The sequence below is a fragment of the Procambarus clarkii genome, chromosome 56, assembly GCF_040958095.1.
Source record: "Procambarus clarkii isolate CNS0578487 chromosome 56, FALCON_Pclarkii_2.0, whole genome shotgun sequence".
NCBI classification, from domain to species: domain Eukaryota; kingdom Metazoa; phylum Arthropoda; class Malacostraca; order Decapoda; family Cambaridae; genus Procambarus; species Procambarus clarkii.
Genome location: NC_091205.1, coordinates 29,603,544 through 29,622,435, shown reverse-complemented (window position 1 = coordinate 29,622,435; position 18,892 = coordinate 29,603,544). Strand labels below are relative to the sequence as shown.

The window sequence follows — 18,892 nt, the reverse complement described above, 5'->3', positions numbered from 1 at the left end:
CGGGGACTGTGGTTAGTGCGGGGGCTGTGGTTAGTGCGGGGGCTGTGGTTAGTGCGGGGGCAGTGGTTAGTGCGGGGGCTGTGGTTAGTGCGGGGGCTGTGGTTAGTGCGGGGGCTGTGGTTAGTGTGGGTGGCGTGGTTAGTGCGGGGGCTGTGGTTAGTGCGGTGGCTGTGGTTAGTGTGGGGGCTGTGGTTAGTGCGGGGGCTGTGGTTAGTGCGGTGGCTGTGGTTAGTGCGGGGGTTGTGGTTATTGTGGGGGTGATGGTTAGTGCGGTGGCTGTGGTTAGTGCGGGGACTGTTTTTAGTGCGGGGGCTGTGGTTAGTGCGGGGGCTGTGGTTAGTGCGGGGGCTGTGGTTAGTGCGGGGGCTGTGGTTAGTGCGGGGACTGTGGTTAGTGCGGGGCTGTGGTTAGTGCGGTGGCTGTGGTTAGTGTGGGTGGCGTGGTTAGTGCGGGGGCTGTGGTTAGTGCGGGGGCTGTGGTTAGTGCGGGGACTGTGGTTAGTGCGGTGGCTGTGGTTAGTGTGGGGCTGTGGTTAGTGCGGGAGCTGTGGTTAGTGTGGGTGGCGTGGTTAGTGCGGGTGGCGTGGTTAGTGTGGGTGGCGTGGTTAGTGCGGGTGGCGTGGTTAGTGCGGGTGGCGTGGTTAGTGTGGGTGGCGTGATTAGTGCGGGTGGCGTGGTTAGTGCGGGTGGCGTGGTTAGTGCGGGTGGCGTGGTTAGTGCGGGTGGCGTGGTTAGTGTGGGTGGCATGGTTAGTGCGGGTTGCGTGGTTAGTGCGGGTGGCGTGGTTAGTGCGGGTGGCGTGGTTAGTGCGGGTGGCGTGGTTAGTGTGGGTGGCGTGGTTAGTGTGGGTGGCGTGGTTAGTGCGGGTGGCGTGGTTAGTGCGGGTGGCGTGGTTAGTGCGGGTGGCGTGGTTAGTGCGGGTGGCGTGGTTAGTGCGGGTGGCGTGGTTAGTGTGGGTGGCGTGGTTAGTGCGGGTGGCGTGGTTAGTGCGGGTGGCGTGGTTAGTGCGGGTGGCGTGGTTAGTGCGGGTGGCGTGGTTAGTGTGGGTGGCGTGGTTAGTGCGGGTGGTGTGGTTAGTGCAGGTGGCGTGGTTAGTGCGGGTGGCGTGGTTAGTGCGGGTGGCGTGGTTAGTGTGGGTGGCGTGGTTAGTGCGGGTGGTGTGGTTAGTGTGGGTGGCGTGATTAGTGCGGGTGGCGTTGTTAGTGCGGTGGCTGTGGTTAGTGCGGGGCTGTGGTTAGTGCGGGAGCTGTGGTTAATGTGGGTGGCGTGGTTATTGCGGGTGGCGTGGTTAATGTGGGTTGCGTGGTTAGTGCGGGTGGCGTGGTTAGTGCGGGAGGCGTGGTAAGTGCGGGTGGCGTGGTTAGTGTGGGTGGCATGGTTAATGTGGGTGGCGTGGTTAGTGCGGGTGGCGTGGTTAGTGCGGGTGGCGTGGTTAGTGTGGGTGGCGTGGTTAGTGCGGGTGGCGTGGTTAGTGCGGTGGCTGTGGTTAGTGCGGGTGGCGTGGTAAGTGCGGGTGGCGTGGTTAGTGTGGGTGGCATGGTTAGTGTGGGTGGCGTGGTTAGTGCGGGTGGCGTGGTTAGTGCGGGTGGCGTGGTTAGTGTGGGTGGCGTGGTTAGTGCGGGTGGCGTGGTTAGTGCGGGTGGCGTGGTGTTGTAATCCACAAGTTAGTAGGAATTATTAGCTAGAGGATCATTACTACAACACTTAACGAATGATGATTGGAAGTACATGTTAAGTAGACAGACTATGGATCACATATCTAAGAAAGGTCAATGGATTAAGACCGAAGCTGTTTAGCCAAATTAATAATTCCTGGAAAGAGGAATTATTCTTCGTCAGGCTTCTAGGAACAAGATTACCGATTCTAGGGATAAGGTTAATCGGATTATACCTTCCTTGAGAGGCGTGGTGAAATGGTTGCGGTAGATGGCTGACTGGAGTCAGTCTAATTGTGGGAGTTGAACTGAGAAGTCCTCTGGATCTCCGTTTGTGGCAGCAGCGAAGTGTAGCAGACAGCTATGCGAGAGCCTGTTGTGATCTTAGTGACGAAGTTAAGTCTGCAGTATGTGAGTATTGAATGAAAGACTAACCGGGTCTGGAGCGTTGTAGTAATCATTCCGTATTAGGGACTTAGTCGGAAGTTACGAGTGTGGGTGGTGATCACGGAGGTCAAGTGGTCTATGGGTATTGGAAGTGTATGGACCTAATAGAGTATGTTAATATGCTTGTTACGGACCCGAGCCCAGCGTCCGAGCACGGAGCAGTGACGACCGCGCCATCTGTGGGTCAGCTCCCGAAACCCCCCCCCCCCCAAATGGACAACGCCATCTAGCGAGGGCGGGATATACCAGCCACAGGGGCTGGATTCCCGTCTTAATCAGCTCGTAACATAGCCGCTGCTGACCTCTGGTGAGGTGACGCTTAGACAGCAACGCCATCTATGGAGTGGATAGGTGGGCGTTTGTGTCTAAGCCTGTAAGTGCACCCCTTGAAAGCCACTACTAACTTGGGGCCGGATACCCAAACTCTATTAACATCAGAGAAAGAACCCAGTTGCGACCCAAGAGGGCCGTAACAATGCTATTATTTGTCAGAGTCTATTCTTTGTAATTAAATGACAAAACCCGACGGCCTTTAAATACCTTCCATATGTTCACTCATTGTGTTCCAGTACAAACCTAGTGGTACGCCTCAAGGGTTAGTGGTTAGTGTGGGTGGCGTGGTTAGTGCGGGTGGCATGGTTAGTGCGGTGGCGTAGTTAGTGCGGGTGGCGTGGTTAGTGCGGGTGGCGTGGTTAGTGTGGATGGCGTGGTTAGTGCGGGGTGGCGTGGTTAGTGCGGGAAGGTGTTGATAGTGCGGGGTGGCGTGGTTTTTGTGAGGTGGCGTGGTTAGTGCGGGGTGAAGTGGTTAGTGTGGGATGGCGTGGTTAGTGCAGGGCAACGTGAATGTGCGGGGTGACGTGGTTTGTTCGGGTTGATTGGTTAGTGCGGGTAGGTGTGGTTAGTGCTAGAAGCGTGGTAAGTGCGGGGCGGCTTGGTTAATGTGGGGATTGCGTGGTTAGTGCAGGGTGGCGTGATTAGTGTGGGTAGGCGTGGTTAGTGCTAGAGGCGTTGTTAGTGTGGGGTGGCTTGGTTAGTGCTGGCTGACGTGGTTAGTGCGGGATGGTGTGTTTAGTGCGGGGTGGTGTGGTTAGTGCGTGGTGGCGTGGTTATTGCGGGTTGTATGATTAATGCGGGTTGCGTGGTTAGTGCGAATGGCATGGTTAGTGTGAGTGGCGGGGATATTGTGGGTGACGTGGTTAGGGCGGGATGGTGTGGTTAGTGTGTGTGCCGTGGTTGGCGTGGTTATTGCGGGTATTGTCGTTAGTGTGGGTGGTGTGGTCAAGGTGGGATTGTGTGGTTAGTGGGTGGCATGGTTAGTGCGGATGCCTTGGTTAGTGCGGGTTTCGTGGTTAGTGCAGGTGGCGTGATTAGTGCGGGATGGCGTGATTAGTGCTAGTGGCGTGGTTAGTGAGGGATGGCGTGATTAGTGCTAGTGGCGTGATTAGTGCTAGTGACGTGGTTAGTGAGGGATGGCGTGATTAGTGCTAGTGGCGTGGTTAGTGAGGGATGGCGTGATTAGTGCTAGTGGCGTGATTAGTGCTAGTGACGTGGTTAGTGCGGAATGGCGTGATTAGTGCTAGTGGCGTGGTTAGTGAGGGATGGCGTGATTAGTGCTAGTGGCGTGATTAGTGAGGGATGGCGTGATTAGTGCTAGTGGCGTGATTAGTGCTAGTGACGTGGTTAGTGAGGGATGGCGTGATTAGTGCTAGTGGCGTGATTAGTGCTAGTGGCGTGATTAGTGAGGGATGGCGTGATTAGTGCTAGTGGCGTGGTTAGTGAGGGATGGCGTGATTAGTGCTAGTGGCGTGGTTAATCAGGGTGGCATGATTAGTGCGGGGTGGCGTGATTAGTGCAGGGTGGCATGGTTAGTGCGGCGTCGCGTGATTAGTGCTGTTGCATGATTAGTGTTGGGTGTCGTGATTAGTGCTAGTGGCGTGGTTAGTGTGTGATACCGTGGTTAGTCTGCGGTGGTATGGTTAGTGCAGGTAGTGTGGTTAGGTCGGGTGGCGTGGATAGTGCGGGTGGCGTGGTTAGTGGTAGTTGCGTGGTTAATGTGGGTGGCGCGAGATATGCCCCGCTTGCCTGTGCGTAGTCTCCCGGGACGTTCTACGTCTCTCTGTGTTTAAAAGTGGAGTATGTGAGCATGTGTGCAGGTGTGTAGCATGTGCAGGTGTGTTTATGTTGAAAGTAAAGGTGATTGTTCAAATTGTGTGTAATGCAAGCATAGAGTTGTACAGGTGTGTATGCTTAGAGAGCGTGTTAAGCATATGCCTCTAGATCTGAGCATGGATGGCTTTTAAGTTAATCATGCTTAGGAGACCGGGTGCGGTATGTGGAAGGTTAGGTTAGGGTTGTTGAGAAGGGGATGCCCTGCGCCAGGCTTTGAAGATTAACCGTGGGAAATATAAGAATAGCTCCCACGTGACCAAGCATGGTGTGCGTACCTCGTTGTACTTACCCTGTGTTATCAGCTGTCCACAATCCCTCACTTAGCTTCAGGGTGTTAAAACCAGACATCAACCAAAGGACGTCTGACGAGGTCTTCCTTATGTCAAGCCTCCAGCAGATGAAAGGCGGTTACCGGTCATTACACACACACACACACACACACACACACACACACACACACACACACACACACACACACACACACACACACACACACACACACACACACACACACACATTCACTTGTCAATCTGAGGGTAAGGAGCATAGCGAGACGTTTGGGGTAATACCCCGACTTGGTTCTACCCTCCAGGCCTCCCACACCTGACACAGTACTTAAACATTGTCTCAGCGTGCATCTGCTGCATTTTTCTTAATATCTCATTTATGTCGGAGAAGTAGAAAAACACCAGCAGACAGGATGTGGTCTGTTACCCCTAATTAGTTTAAGTCAAACGCGGGCCTAGGTCACGACATCTTCACGAAGCAGAGGGCGTGAGGGTGAGGGTAATGGCTCTCTCTCTTATCCCACCCCACCCCTCACCACATGCGGCAACAACACGCTCTCTCTCTCTCTCTCTCTCTCTCTCTCTCTCTCTCTCTCTCTCTCTCTTGCGTACTCCCTTCCCCACCTGTCAATCATCTATCACATGTCAATTCCCTATGCCACCAGACTGGCTGCATTTCTACTCAATCATAACAATAGTTAGGGAAAGTAAACACATTGATATAATTTTCTTATTTTATTAATCACTTAAGACATTTTACATTAATAATAGTAATAACAATAATAATAAAAATAAGGGTGCTTCTTTGTTTTAGCTTCACGGTTCGTCAGTCATCATGGCCATTATAGGTTCGTCAGCTTCTCATCGTGCCTTCTTGCTAGCGTAGTAAACCAATCTGTAGAAGGGAAAAAATTTTATTCTTTTTTTTTGTTAATGTTGTTAAATAAAATAGGGTCAGTTATTATATTTATCAATCAATCCATCTTATCATGAAGTATTACTCACCATACTAATATCCTAGCCAACTTCTTCACACATCTTTTAACAGTTTTCAAGATCATTGAAGCAGAATGTTTGCTTACATATCGGCATTTTCATCTGTGCATATGCAAATTTCACCACTTTTACATTATTCTCACGAAATTTACCATATTTAAATGCTCCATCAAAATGAAGCAAGGCTTCCTCCAAGGATAGTCAAGAAAGATGGCAGGCGAAATAAACTTCATAATTCCCACAAAAGTACTTGTTCAGGAATTGGATCCTTTTCTTCATAATATATGTCATAATCATCTGAAGTATGTCATTAACTCCTTGAAATTTCTTGAATAAGTTCCTATTGTAGGATTAGTGTAACTGTTTAGTTTAACTATCTTGGTTCTATCTTCAACCTTTTTGTCAGCATAGAATGTTAACCAATGCCCTATTTTATTATGGGAACCAGACTCCAGAGTGTTGATTATGAACACCACAGGCTTTCAATTTACATTTTTCACTATTTTCCTTATGTCATTAACTAGGAAACATCCCAGATAATTCACCTTCGCACCTAAATTACTCCTAATAGCCTCATTTATTTCCAAACAATTCATAATAATATTTATCCTCGTGTATCGCAAATAACTCGTCAATCTGCATTAATGCTGATCACTCCTGTTGTAGATCCGTAAACTAGAACGACTTTATTACTAGTTACATCATGTTTACTTTCCAAAGCAATCCTTAGATTACCACTCTATTAAATCGGGATGGTGTCATCTATATCCTCATGTTGTAAATTAAAGGCCAGTATGGTTTCATCATTCACACATGTATCATAAGACAATATATTGTCTTTATCAAAGCCTAAGGTCTGTAATGCTGTGTAATACAACTTGGCACAGTTATGAGGGATGTCACACCCAATATTGACGATATTAGTGCTATTCTGAGATATTAATACTTTACTCAGCTCACAGTTTTCCAAATCAAGTGGGTTGCGATTATACGCCCCAGACACAGCCTCCATATCAAGGATGACCATATATAAATGTTCTGGTATCACAGTACCCCATGGCTGGTTTACTGTTATCAAGAGCTAACCTGTACCCAATATGTATGTTTTATATAAAGTTTTATTAAAAGTATACGTATTAGGGGAGTTGTTCTGCAATATAGCCTTATTAATTGCTATTAATACCTCAGGATAAGGTAATGCCCTATCGATCCATAGCCGTGTAGACTTTATATTATATTTAAAATTAGCTTGTTCATTATCACTGAGTACAAGCCTTTTATCTGGTTGTAGTTCAAGCCGTACTCTAATGTCTGTTACGTACTCCTAGCTGGATACGTATATAAATTTAAATAAACTTATTTTGTTCCATTATATCATTACCTGTATATGTACACATATTATATTTTTGTAAATTATCGTGTAGTGTAGCAATGTCAGTGGGGATAGGAGCGCGGTTGCTCTTCACACGTCTGATACCTGTTAGATTCGGGAAATTAGAATTGCTGGACCTGTTCAGTTATGGGAGTTCCAGATGTTACCTTTTAATATTATATATTGTGTTAATTTACTGTAATTAAGCAGGTGGCATTGTAACTTATATATTTTGAAAGTAACTATTATATTTAATTTGCATTCTTATGTGTTTTGAGAACAAGTGGTTGTTCAATTAGTTTTAAATATTAAAAAGTCTGTATTTTCCATCCCTCATCCTGGATGAGGCAGACGGGGAGAGAATTATGGGTAATGAGGTGCGAGAGTAGTCAGTAGCTTCAAGGGACCAGGAGGAATAACATGTGGGAGATAAGTCTGTTTACTTGTTGTTGTGTCATGTGGTAGATCTTTATTCTGGGAGAGACAGTATTTTGATTTTACTTTAATAGTGGTCCATCTGTACTTGAGATAATATTGATTATATTGTTAATATATATATACATATAGTTATATGTCTATTTCTTCAGTCCTAAAGGAGAAATTTCACTAAATGCTTTGTACTTATCATGGGGTTACACTGGTGACCCGCTCTTGAGAACAGCAGTTTGTGGTAGCCCTAGATAATTAAGGTCCATGCTGTTGTTAGGGTTTCGAGCCGTAACGTACGATAGGTAACAATGTCTACATTATCCAAAACATATTCACCAAAAGATGTAACATCCAACATTAGTTTGAAACAGGTATTTACTCCGCTTGCTTTTATAGCTGTCATCCGCCGCTTCTCTCCAACTGTAGCATTAGTGAAATAGCCTGCTTCAATTTTACTACAATTAACACAATTCAAAAACTGAGTCAGTTTATCTTGGCACGTAGCCTTACATCCCGAAATCGTAGATAACAGCTTTATATACAACCAGAATGAGAATAAGGAGCTGGTTTCTACTACTGTTTCGTTTAAATACACAATAGCTGATTTAAGTAGAATTTGCAACAATCCATTCACTAACAAAACGTTTTTAGCATCTGTTAAAGAGGGTGTTCCATCTTCTGCAGTTAGATCAATAGACAACTCCAAAGCAATAGATGATAAGTCCACCAACCGACCATTCACTCCCTTTATGATGAATTCCAGATAGGTGTCTGTAAACTTATTATTGACCCCAGAATTCACAGGTAATATATCCACTGTTTGTCTGTTTGCAATTGTTGATTCTACCAATCGGGGAGCAAATACTTTAGGAAGTCTCATTAACAGCGGCAGTATAGTGTTCTAATGGGACCTGAAGGCCTAGCGCGTTATATCCGGCCATGTTCGCGCTTTAGACAACACTAACGGAGTGAGAAGAATTTATGACAACACATCACTATTTCACTTTAGTAAAACATTGAATGTTTACTATTTTTTTGTTTTGTTTTTAGTTCTTCTGCACTCTTCAACCTATAATTTGTTTCCCTATTCCTTTCAATGTTTCAACTCTGCTTTTTTTAAGAGACTGTTTGAAAGTTTATATGTCATTATTAATGTCGAGTAACACGTTCTGCCCCAAGCTGAGCGCGGCTGGTGCCAAGGTTCTCATTATAAAGGGAGCCGCTCGTTACACTATCCCGCTTAAAAAGAATAGTATCCCTCCTCCACCTGTATACCGCCTACTGCTGTTGAAAACCGGTATATCATCAGTCCCTCCTCTAAGAGGGGGTTAGCAGTATGTATAATTCCTCAACAAAGGAGGGAATAAAGTTGACACGCATTTCACCGCTTGTTTCTCTCGAATGAGTAGACATCACATGCTGGTATTATATACTTCCTGCTACAGGACGTACATGTAAGACCGCTATGGTACACCCACGTCCATCAAAATGTATAAGGCTACCATCCTGATCCCTAATAGTGGGACTGACTCCTTCTATCATATTGGTGTTAAGTCGTACGTAAAGCTTCTTATTGTTGCTATTATCACTTACATTTAGGGAGATTACATCCAAAATATTAACAGACTGATTGGTGTATCTAATAGAAGATATCTTGTCGTAATAAATGCATAGAATATCAACCCCCTCCTGTAGGCAAAAATTGTTTAAACGCCTTTCCTAAAAAACTCAATTTGGTGTTATTTGAAAATATGGTAGCTATTTCTGTATTAATCGAGTGGTTAATTTATTTTTATAGTTCCAGCTAAAACATCGAATGATACACGGGCTCACCATAGCCCGTGCTACTTGGAACTCATTGTTCCAGGTAGCGAATCTTAAACAACAAACAACAACAATCAAATGATAATAAATACTTTGAATATAAATAACTCATCCCAAACTGATTCTCACCCGTAAGCACTATGCGTATACATGCCTGGGGATTATTATGCTTATAACATAATGAGATGTGGGGAGGAGTAATTTTTGTACACACATTTCATATGAACTCTTTTGATCTAATTCTAGCTGATTAAACAACCGATTTGGGAAAGATGCTGAATTGTTATTTGGGAATAAATTCGTATCTGATACGCTGGTGGCCTATATCACGTGTGTGTCCATCGCTCAATCACCTTAGACGGCTTTTTACTGAGTAATCCTACTTTCACATTACATTCACATATATATATACACTCACCTGTCAATATATAATTTAGGAAATGTTCCTTTTAATTGGGTGTTCAATCTTCACAGTCGCCTTTCACTTAACTGAAGGAATCCCATACACTTGCTTGCTAGCGATGGCATTCCGGAATAAATCTTGTGGGAACCGACCTGTGAGATTTATATTTATTTAATTTATATGAATATATATAGAATTTATATTTACGTTAATTTATATACTTCGATAGCGATTTGTATAATGATAAGTGGACTGTATTTCTGCAATAATCTCTTAATCTCACAAATCGATCCTCTACACATTAGGGGGGGTTTATTAAATTAATATATATGCAGCCAATCAAACTACAGTATTAACTACATACATTGAAAAGGTTCCTTATCTTATAGTACAGCAGGTTAGTCCACCAGGTATAACTAGGGTGTAGACACCAAATTATCCTCTTTGAGGTAGCTTCCATCACCCAGTAACTGGTGCACAAAATCTTGCTTCCTCGTCTTGACCTGTCAAAAGGGCGCTAACTGTGAAGCCAGATTCTATATATGACAAGCTATATCAGAGAAAATACTATACATGGAACAATGAAGACCTGGCTTAATTACCTTTAGTATGAGGCGATTTCGTGTTCTAACCGGCTAACCCTACCCAATGACATTAATGGCCACTAATGATAGATAATGGGTTTCGGAAAGAACACTTAACTTGATTTGATGACAGCGTGTTGAAAATGGTACACTTTTGGTTTCCATAACACTACGTCCAAGTAAATTTAACAGGAGCCGAATTTGCTCCCGTGTGAGCCTCTTGTCTCAATATAAACAATGGCTGCCCTCCTTCCCCACTGACGCCTGGCTTACATTGTCCAGATGACGGAAAGTGATAGAAGGGTCACATTTACTCTACTTTAATATTGATAATTAAGTTAATTTATATGAGATGTTTTTATGATGGTAAAGTCCAAAGACTAATGTATTTAAGAATAATTCCCACCATAATAGGTGGAGAATATAATAGTATGTGGTGATGATATCCCGTTTTCTATAGACGGTAATTCCACTACAAGTTACGTTTTCTATGGTTAACTTGTTTATACAACACAGCTATTATCTGTATGATATATTAAATGCTGTCGGATTTTCCGACATAATTCCCCAGGGGGCTGCTCACGGGTCGAAGTCCTATTAGAACAGACGAACACCGATACTCCTCCTTCGAATTATTAGATTAATTTGATGTTAGTAGTTAGTAATCACACATTTGTGCGTCTGTTCGTACAGGACGGATGTCCCGTACTAGAGTTGTAGGGGTTAGAAGTCTAATGCGATTTCATTTCCCTGTCAACTCTTGAAAGGCTAATATTCAAGCCTAATTACATATTATTTAACCCAGAAGACTGAATGTGATCAAGTACTACAGTCAAGTATGATTCAGGGACTGCAGTGAGATCAGTGACATTAGATATAACTTGAAGTTTGTTCAGGTAACTGGTCACTGATATATAAACACTGAGGCCCATGGAATACATCTTGATTAAATAATAAATGTATCAAATCAGTCATCAAATTTATTGGGGTTTAATTTAGTTAATTGATTCAGAAGATTGAATAGCTCATCATTAAAGTAAAGTATGGTTCTGAGACTGCAGTGGGTTCAGTGACATTGGTCGCAGTGACTTGTAGCTGTTTAAGCTACTGTTCACTGATTTGCCACTGAGGCCTCATGAACTCATCTCCAGCTTTAAATGATGATACTAACATCAACCTCTGTTACTATAGTCAGCTGTAATCTCCTTAGTATAATGCTACTGGAGAAATATAATCAGCTGACAAATTTAGATTTCTACTGGTATTGTTTATCTGCAGGCATAGGTCTCCTCAGGCTTGATACTGGGCCTGAGAGTAATTTACCTCCTGCAGAGTTTAACATGGTTATACCCTGATATTTAGTAGGGCTACCGATGAATCGATGGCAATAGTCTGTCCCTACAAGGAGACCGAAGTCGGTGAGGTGATCAGACTTAATATTATCTGCCAATTTTATTCCTCTATTTCTCAGGAATTTGGCTGTTGCTCTCAGACCTTGAACTTGTAGGTCTACTGGTATTTTGTCCACCACAATGGCTTGTACTCGACAGACGTACCTGCCTAAACGTACTGATGGTTGTACCACCTGGTAGACTTGAGGTCCTGCATCTGTTACAAACCCTGAGATGTTGAATGACATCTGGGCTACAGGCCTTAATTGTAATTCATCTGCCAGCTTTTTAGTAATATATGTTCTCTGGGATCCTTGGTCAAACAACCCACGGGTATGGACCTTGGCCCTCTTATTCAGGATGGTAATTTGGGCAGTAGGCAAAGTCGTATTACCTTTAGACTTTGCCGATTGGACACTCTTTGTTTGTTGCACCTTGCAGTACTGTACTGTGGTGGGAATGCTATCTTCCACCTTGGGGTTTGGAGACGTTGTTTTGGTGTCTCTGCACAATGCTGCATGGTGCTGACCTTTGTTACACCTATTACAAGGGTGTAATTGGGTATCACAATCCTTGATGTTATGTTTCCTGAGGCACCTCGTGCAATGTTGCAAATCTTTGAGTCGCTCAACACGGGCGTCACTATCAGGAAAATTAGAGCAGTGGTACATTGAATGTTTCTCATTGCAGAACAAACATGTTCCATAGCTTCCAGTACCCTTTGGTGTCACGTTCTTGGATGACACAGTAACTATAGGCTTGGAGGGTCCCACTGCATATACGCCCACACTGCCACTGTTCCACTTTGGTGTTGAATTATATTGTCTAGATTGATTTGGAGTACCTTTGGTACTCTGTGGTTTACTATTATTGGTTTCTGAGGGTTTACTTGGTGGTTTTAATTTGTCATGTGTTCGTAATTGATGAACTACTGACTTTAAACCTTCAGATATTTCATTCATGGATAAGATGCTTTTATTGTAATGAGCACTTATTTGTCTCAATATGTCCCTAGGTATTTTCTCCTGGACAATTATTTTCAAGACCCACTCAGCCCCGTTTGTATCTGCTGTCAGGCTGAGGGCATTGATCAATGATTCTACCTCCAGCTTGAAGACTTGGAGTGAATCAGCTGAAGCCTCCGGTGGGGGTAAATGCAACAGCTCATGAACTAAATGTGATGTTCTTACTTCTGGATCAGCATAATTATCCTTGAGGAGTTTTACTGCCAGATCATAGCCGTCATTAGTTAATCTCAGATGGGATACTACTGTTTTAGCCTCACCTGATAATTGGCCTTGCAAATAAGAGAATTTACTACTCTTTGGTAAAGATTGTTTTGAGTCTACAAGGTCAACGAATTTGTTCCAAAATTCGTCCCAATCTTCCTCATCTTTTCCTGAGAAAGTGGGTAAATTAATTGGAGGGAGTCGAGCTTCTGCTTGACTCGTATTAGATGCAACTGTTGTTGTTGTTGCTGTTGCCTTGTTCTGGGCAATTAATTTGACATAAGGCTGTAACGTGGCCTGAGTGTGATCTTCATAATTCGCAAGATCAACCATAATGTCGTCTATTTCTGTTTCTGATAAATTAGTGTTGGCAAGTTCAGCCACATATGTTGCTATTTGACATTTAATTTGCTCAAATTTACCTGCAGCTGCTTGATAATAGCTTTCCAGGTCAGCATAATCAACTTGAGATTGTTGTGACAAATCTTCACATTTCTTGATCTGTCTTGTTAAGTGGCCTTTAAGACCTGCAAGGGTTCTTTTCATTCTCCCTGCATTATCCATACTGGCTCGTTGGTGAAGCCTTGTGGGACTTGTACTTGGGTCGCTCATAATACTGAACAAACACTAATGGTAGCCTAGGGTAAATTCTGCACTCACTAAGCAATAATCCTACCTCTACTAGAGGTTAGCACTTAAAATTAATACACATTATATATACACAATCATACACACTAATGATTTGAGTGATAAACCAGTGTCACTGGAAGTACCTTTAGGTTAGCTCTTCTATATCACCCTAGGATGGAATAGACACTAATTAATCACTCAAAGGTGTAATGATCATAAGTAAATTATTATATATACAACTCAACTCGAGTTGATAAAAATTACACCCAAAATATTGTCTGGACCATTCATTAATGGTGTTAGGTTATTCAATATAGTACAACTGACTATGGTAATAATGGGACTAGGATGAGCAATAATAGTTCAACTAGTCATATCCTACCCTGTTGTGGGTTGGCAATTAGTAAATATTATACTGTGATCACTAGTGCAATATATATTAAATAATTCTCTATTTTGGAGAAATAATATACATAATTATTGATAATAGCCTCTTAATTAGCCTCTATGAAACTTCTAATATTATCTAGAAGTATTAAATATTATTAGTGACCTCGCGAAATAAAGTCCACAAAATTCGTAGATAATCTCTCGCGAAATGTAACACCACGAAATCCGTGAACAATCTTGCGAGGACACAGCCACTAATTTGGCTGGCTTCTATATTAGCGCTGTCATTTCACGAAATAACACGCCACCAAATATCTGTGGGTGTGCATGAAACCGCTGACGAAGCTGAACTCGGCTGAGGGAGGCTCCTGAGCTCCCTCGAGGCTACGCTGCCGTCATGACTGCTGGCTTTGTTTAAATCACACTGCACTAGTATATTTAATGAATCCACTGGTTAACTGGTTCATCCGGTACTAAGATGACCAAATGTGGGTTCATAGGACCGAATATTCCGGTTCCGAAGGTCCAAATAATGTGGGTTTCGAAGGACCAAGTAATCCGTCATCCGGTTCGAAGATGACCAAATAATGTGGGAACCGACCTGTGAGATTTATATTTATTTAATTTATATGAATATATATAGAATTTATATTTACGTTAATTTATATACTTCGATAGCGATTTGTATAATGATAAGTGGACTGTATTTCTGCAATAATCTCTTAATCTCACAAATCGATCCTCTACACATTAGGGGGGTTATTAAATTAATATATATGCAGCCAATCAAACTACAGTATTAACTACATACATTGAAAAGGTTCCTTATCTTATAGTACAGCAGGTTAGTCCACCAGGTATAACTAGGGTGTAGACACCAAATTATCCTCTTTGAGGTAGCTTCCATCACCCAGTAACTGGTGCACAAAATCTTGCTTCCTCGTCTTGACCTGTCAAAAGGGCGCTAACTGTGAAGCCAGATTCTATATATGACAAGCTATATCAGAGAAAATACTATACATGGAACAATGAAGACCTGGCTTAATTACCTTTAGTATGAGGCGATTTCGTGTTCTAACCGGCTAACCCTACCCAATGACATTAATGGCCACTAATGATAGATAATGGGTTTCGGAAAGAACACTTAACTTGATTTGATGACAGCGTGTTGAAAATGGTACACTTTTGGTTTCCATAACACTACGTCCAAGTAAATTTAACAGGAGCCGAATTTGCTCCCGTGTGAGCCTCTGGTCTCAATATAAACAATGGCTGCCCTCCTTCCCCACTGACGCCTGGCTTACATTGTCCAGATGACGGAAAGTGATAGAAGGGTCACATTTACTCTACTTTAATATTGATAATTAAGTTAATTTATATGAGATGTTTTTATGATGGTAAAGTCCAAAGACTAATGTATTTAAGAATAATTCCCACCATAATAGGTGGAGAATATAATAGTATGTGGTGATGATATCCCGTTTTCTATAGACGGTAATTCCACTACAAGTTACGTTTTCTATGGTTAACTTGTTTATACAACACAGCTATTATCTGTATGATATATTAAATGCTGTCGGATTTTCCGACAAATCTCGAGGTGTGGAAGTTAGTGTGAAAAACAGTTGAACAATAGACAATTTATCAGGTAAAAATACTGATTTTTGTACTGTCATATTATGAATGATGTCATGTATTATATGAATGCTGGAGTCAGGTGCCAATATATTTCCATTCAGATCCCATTGTACTACACCACTCTCATCAAAATGATTTAACAACGATCTTGCAAATTCATGGTCTTTTACTTTCAATTTCAAATCTATTAAATGTTTTATGGAAGGATTTCCATGTATCTGAGGAATAGGCTTGACCGATTGATGAGCAGGACTGTGGGTGGCTTTCCCGCGTTCCATTATTTTACGCGATACGAGATAAAACTCCTTCATTTTTTCACTTTGTGAACAACCGTTTAATTATACTTGCAGCTATCAGTAGGATAATAGATAAAATACTTCCCCCCTCTTTCACTGGTTAATATCTATTTCTTAGTTGTTACAGAAGGCTTCTTGTACGCTAATGAGCGAATAAGTAATTTAAATTTTTTAAACTTCTTAACAACCTTGTCAGACACAGGTAATTTTTTTTTATTAAAAATTTAAGATAAGCAATTTATATGTTGTTTCTTCAATTTTTCAATCAGCTGTTTTCTTGAGGAATACTTGAGCTTTGCTTTGATAATAGCTGGATTAATTCCATGTATTTATAAACTAAGGGCTTCTTCATTATAAATGTAATGTTATCAGCATCGATCCATTGATCGAATGACTGATCATATCCCATGTATCTGACTTTATACTGAAGTTTAGCAGACAATGCATTTGCGCAATACCTTTTCAATATTAAAGGTTTATTAAAGGTGTTTGTTGGTGTTAATTCCTCCTTATAGAAGCCACCATCAATTTTCTTCCCATTCAAATCTTTCTTAGAACAATGGGATGTATTAACTCTGATCAATTCGTATGACTGTAAATATCTCTCATGTGTTCTGTTGTTTAAACCCCTTCTTAAACTTGGAAATACGATCAGATAGTGTGATACGTACTGTATCACCGACAACCAATCGTGGAATGATAGATCTCTTTGGTTTGCTTTGGGTTTTATACATTAAGTCAAATTGCTCAGCATACTTACTAGGTGTGGATAGTGCGTGTACCTCCTCGGGTGTCTTTCCCTTCAATCCTCTGAGAGGGGATAAATTATACATGTTCCCAATTTCTAGTAGAGCTTGCATGTAGTTTAAAGTATTGTGTGCCATCATATACCTGTAAAATTTACCTTTTAAAGTGTGTATGAACTCCCTCAGCAATTGAGGCCTTGGTCTCCTGAGAAAATACACTATATAACCTAACCTTCTTTTATGCCAACATCCTTTTCATAGAAGCGTTATAAAATTCCCCACCTCGATCAGAATTAATTTTGCGTACCCCCTGAGAATATGGTGTATCTAGAATTAAAGCCAAAGCTTTACTTGTACTTTTTGGGGAAAACCTAGAGAATATATCTAAACATACGATTAAGTATTTCACTCCAGCATTATGTTTTGACAACAAACTCATCTCTGCAAGGTTTATAGCTGGAAATAATCGCGGTTTGAGGCTTAATACTCGCCGCCGTGTGAATTTACGCGGATGCAAATATGTAGAATATATGCATCAGAGGTTTTTAGATAATCCTCTACATTGGATAGAGTTATACTGGAATCAATTAATTTAGTAGCACTATACAACCTCCATACCCCTCCCAACCCACCGGTGGATGAGGGGTCATTATATACTCGTTCCAGTACATCTTTCTTGTTCACCATTGGAAAACTATCTCATAGAGTGATTCGTGAACAGTATTACTGAATAAGGTTATAGTAGAGGGAGTGTTCAAGCCCAGATCTACTAACAAATAACCGTAGGGCTTGCTAATAACTTTCTTATATAACTCCACAAATTTCTTTGCATCCTGTTTCCCAAATATTTGTTGTCCAAGTGTTTCAATTTTAGAGAGGTCTCTTGATTTAATTAATATGAAATGAGAAGCATTTAAACTAATATTCCTCGAATATTTACCAGGAAAAATATATTTTGAGTTATTAATATAACTGAGACATTGAGATATCTTCCTCTAGTGAACATGTCTTGTACGATTTTAGAATTAGCAGACTCCGTAAAAAGATCGTCATGGATTACTAAGATATGTGACTCTTCCACAGGAACAATAATAGTTGAATGCTCGATCAGCTTCCTTTTAATTTGCGGGTCTGACCGTAATTCGGGGTAAACCACCAAATATAATTATCGAGGAGAACTTGTGATGATAATTCCTTACAAGTTTACTGCCTAAGGAGGACTTTTCACTGTTTGAATAACCAGCTATAATAGTCCGAGATGGTTCTCAGAATATATCTAGTTGTTCCTCGCGGATTATATCATAGGAACTGTCCATGATTAATGCTTCGTTAAGATTGCTAAAACTATGGAAATGGTGATGGTATTTATACAAACATTAGTCATTTACAGGCATTTATTCACATAAATATAAATATATTCACAGCATCATTTTTAAATCTAGTCACAGTTCTTACGGTTAACATCTCACAAACAATAATATTAATAATAAACATCAATTTCATTTGCGTATCTATCTTAATACTTTCATTTGCGTATCTATCTTAATACTTTCATTTGCGTATCTATCTTAATACTTTCATTTGCGTATCTATCTTAATACTTTCATTTGCGTATCTATCTTAATACTTTCATTTGCGTATCTATGTTAATACTAACTTAACCGAAATTGTACACCGTATATCTAGTGAGGGTAGAATAGTTTTTGAGCTAAAGCATCTCTCCTGCTCCAAGGAAGGAATACAGGGTAGAGTCTCTGTGGTTGTGCCACTTCTACCACTTCGACATCCTCCTCCATAAATTCTTCTTCTATCGCCTCAATCTCCTCCTGATCCACTACTATATCCATCTTGGAAACTTCATTATTTGAGATATCTGGATGACTATACGCAAGGGACTGTGTGGGGCTTAAAATGTAGCGTTTATCATCAAGTGCTGATAAACCTCTACACGTACTGTGACATGTACAGATCTTTCCTTGTACATTATGTATAGATCTAGACACAAACCTGATTGAAGTATTTGTTTCAGCATGTGCTGAAATGTCTCATGTGAGACATTCTCTTGGAGGTGGTACGGCACCCCTTTGCACTTACATGTATGTTCACCATCCTGTGTGGTGAAAGAATATGTTTTAGGTCTAAGAGCAATTAATTGGTTAATCTTAGACCCGATTTCTGACCTGAGCAAACCTAGTTCACCTTCATGTGCTTTCGAGTAGGATGGGTGTGTGTCAAGAAAGTTGCTAAAATCCATACAATCAAAGAGAGGAGACTTATTCAGCTCTTCAAACACATCCTGACACTTGAGTTTAATGATGAAAGAGTCTGTATATAATAGACTTGCTTTATCCCTATACGCTGGTTTTACCACATCATACCAGAACTCATAGAGTTGTCTCTTAGCAAT

General features: G+C 41.7%; 1 protein-coding gene across 1 annotated transcript; it reads right to left on the bottom strand.

The window, feature by feature from the left end:
• Positions 1-264: 264 nt before the first annotated feature.
• On the bottom strand, positions 265-18,332 carry LOC138353234 (mucin-4-like). Its single transcript, XM_069306120.1, has 3 exons — positions 18,228-18,332; positions 493-1,227; positions 265-276 (listed from the first exon to the last, which is right to left on the bottom strand). Exons 1-3 carry the CDS (start codon positions 18,330-18,332, stop codon positions 265-267), a joined length of 852 nt encoding a protein of 283 aa, XP_069162221.1.
• Positions 18,333-18,892: the final 560 nt, after the last annotated feature.

Bases quoted from the DNA above. Each gene is read 5' to 3' on its own strand.
- LOC138353234 (XM_069306120.1), bottom strand. From the start codon at position 18,332: ATGGATATAGTAGTGGATCAGGAGGAGATTGAGGCGATAGAAGAAGAA. The intron at 1,228-18,227 runs GTATTCCTTCCT...CACTAACCACAG, and splicing joins AACCACAGAGACTCTACCCT to CCCCGCACTAACCACAGCCA.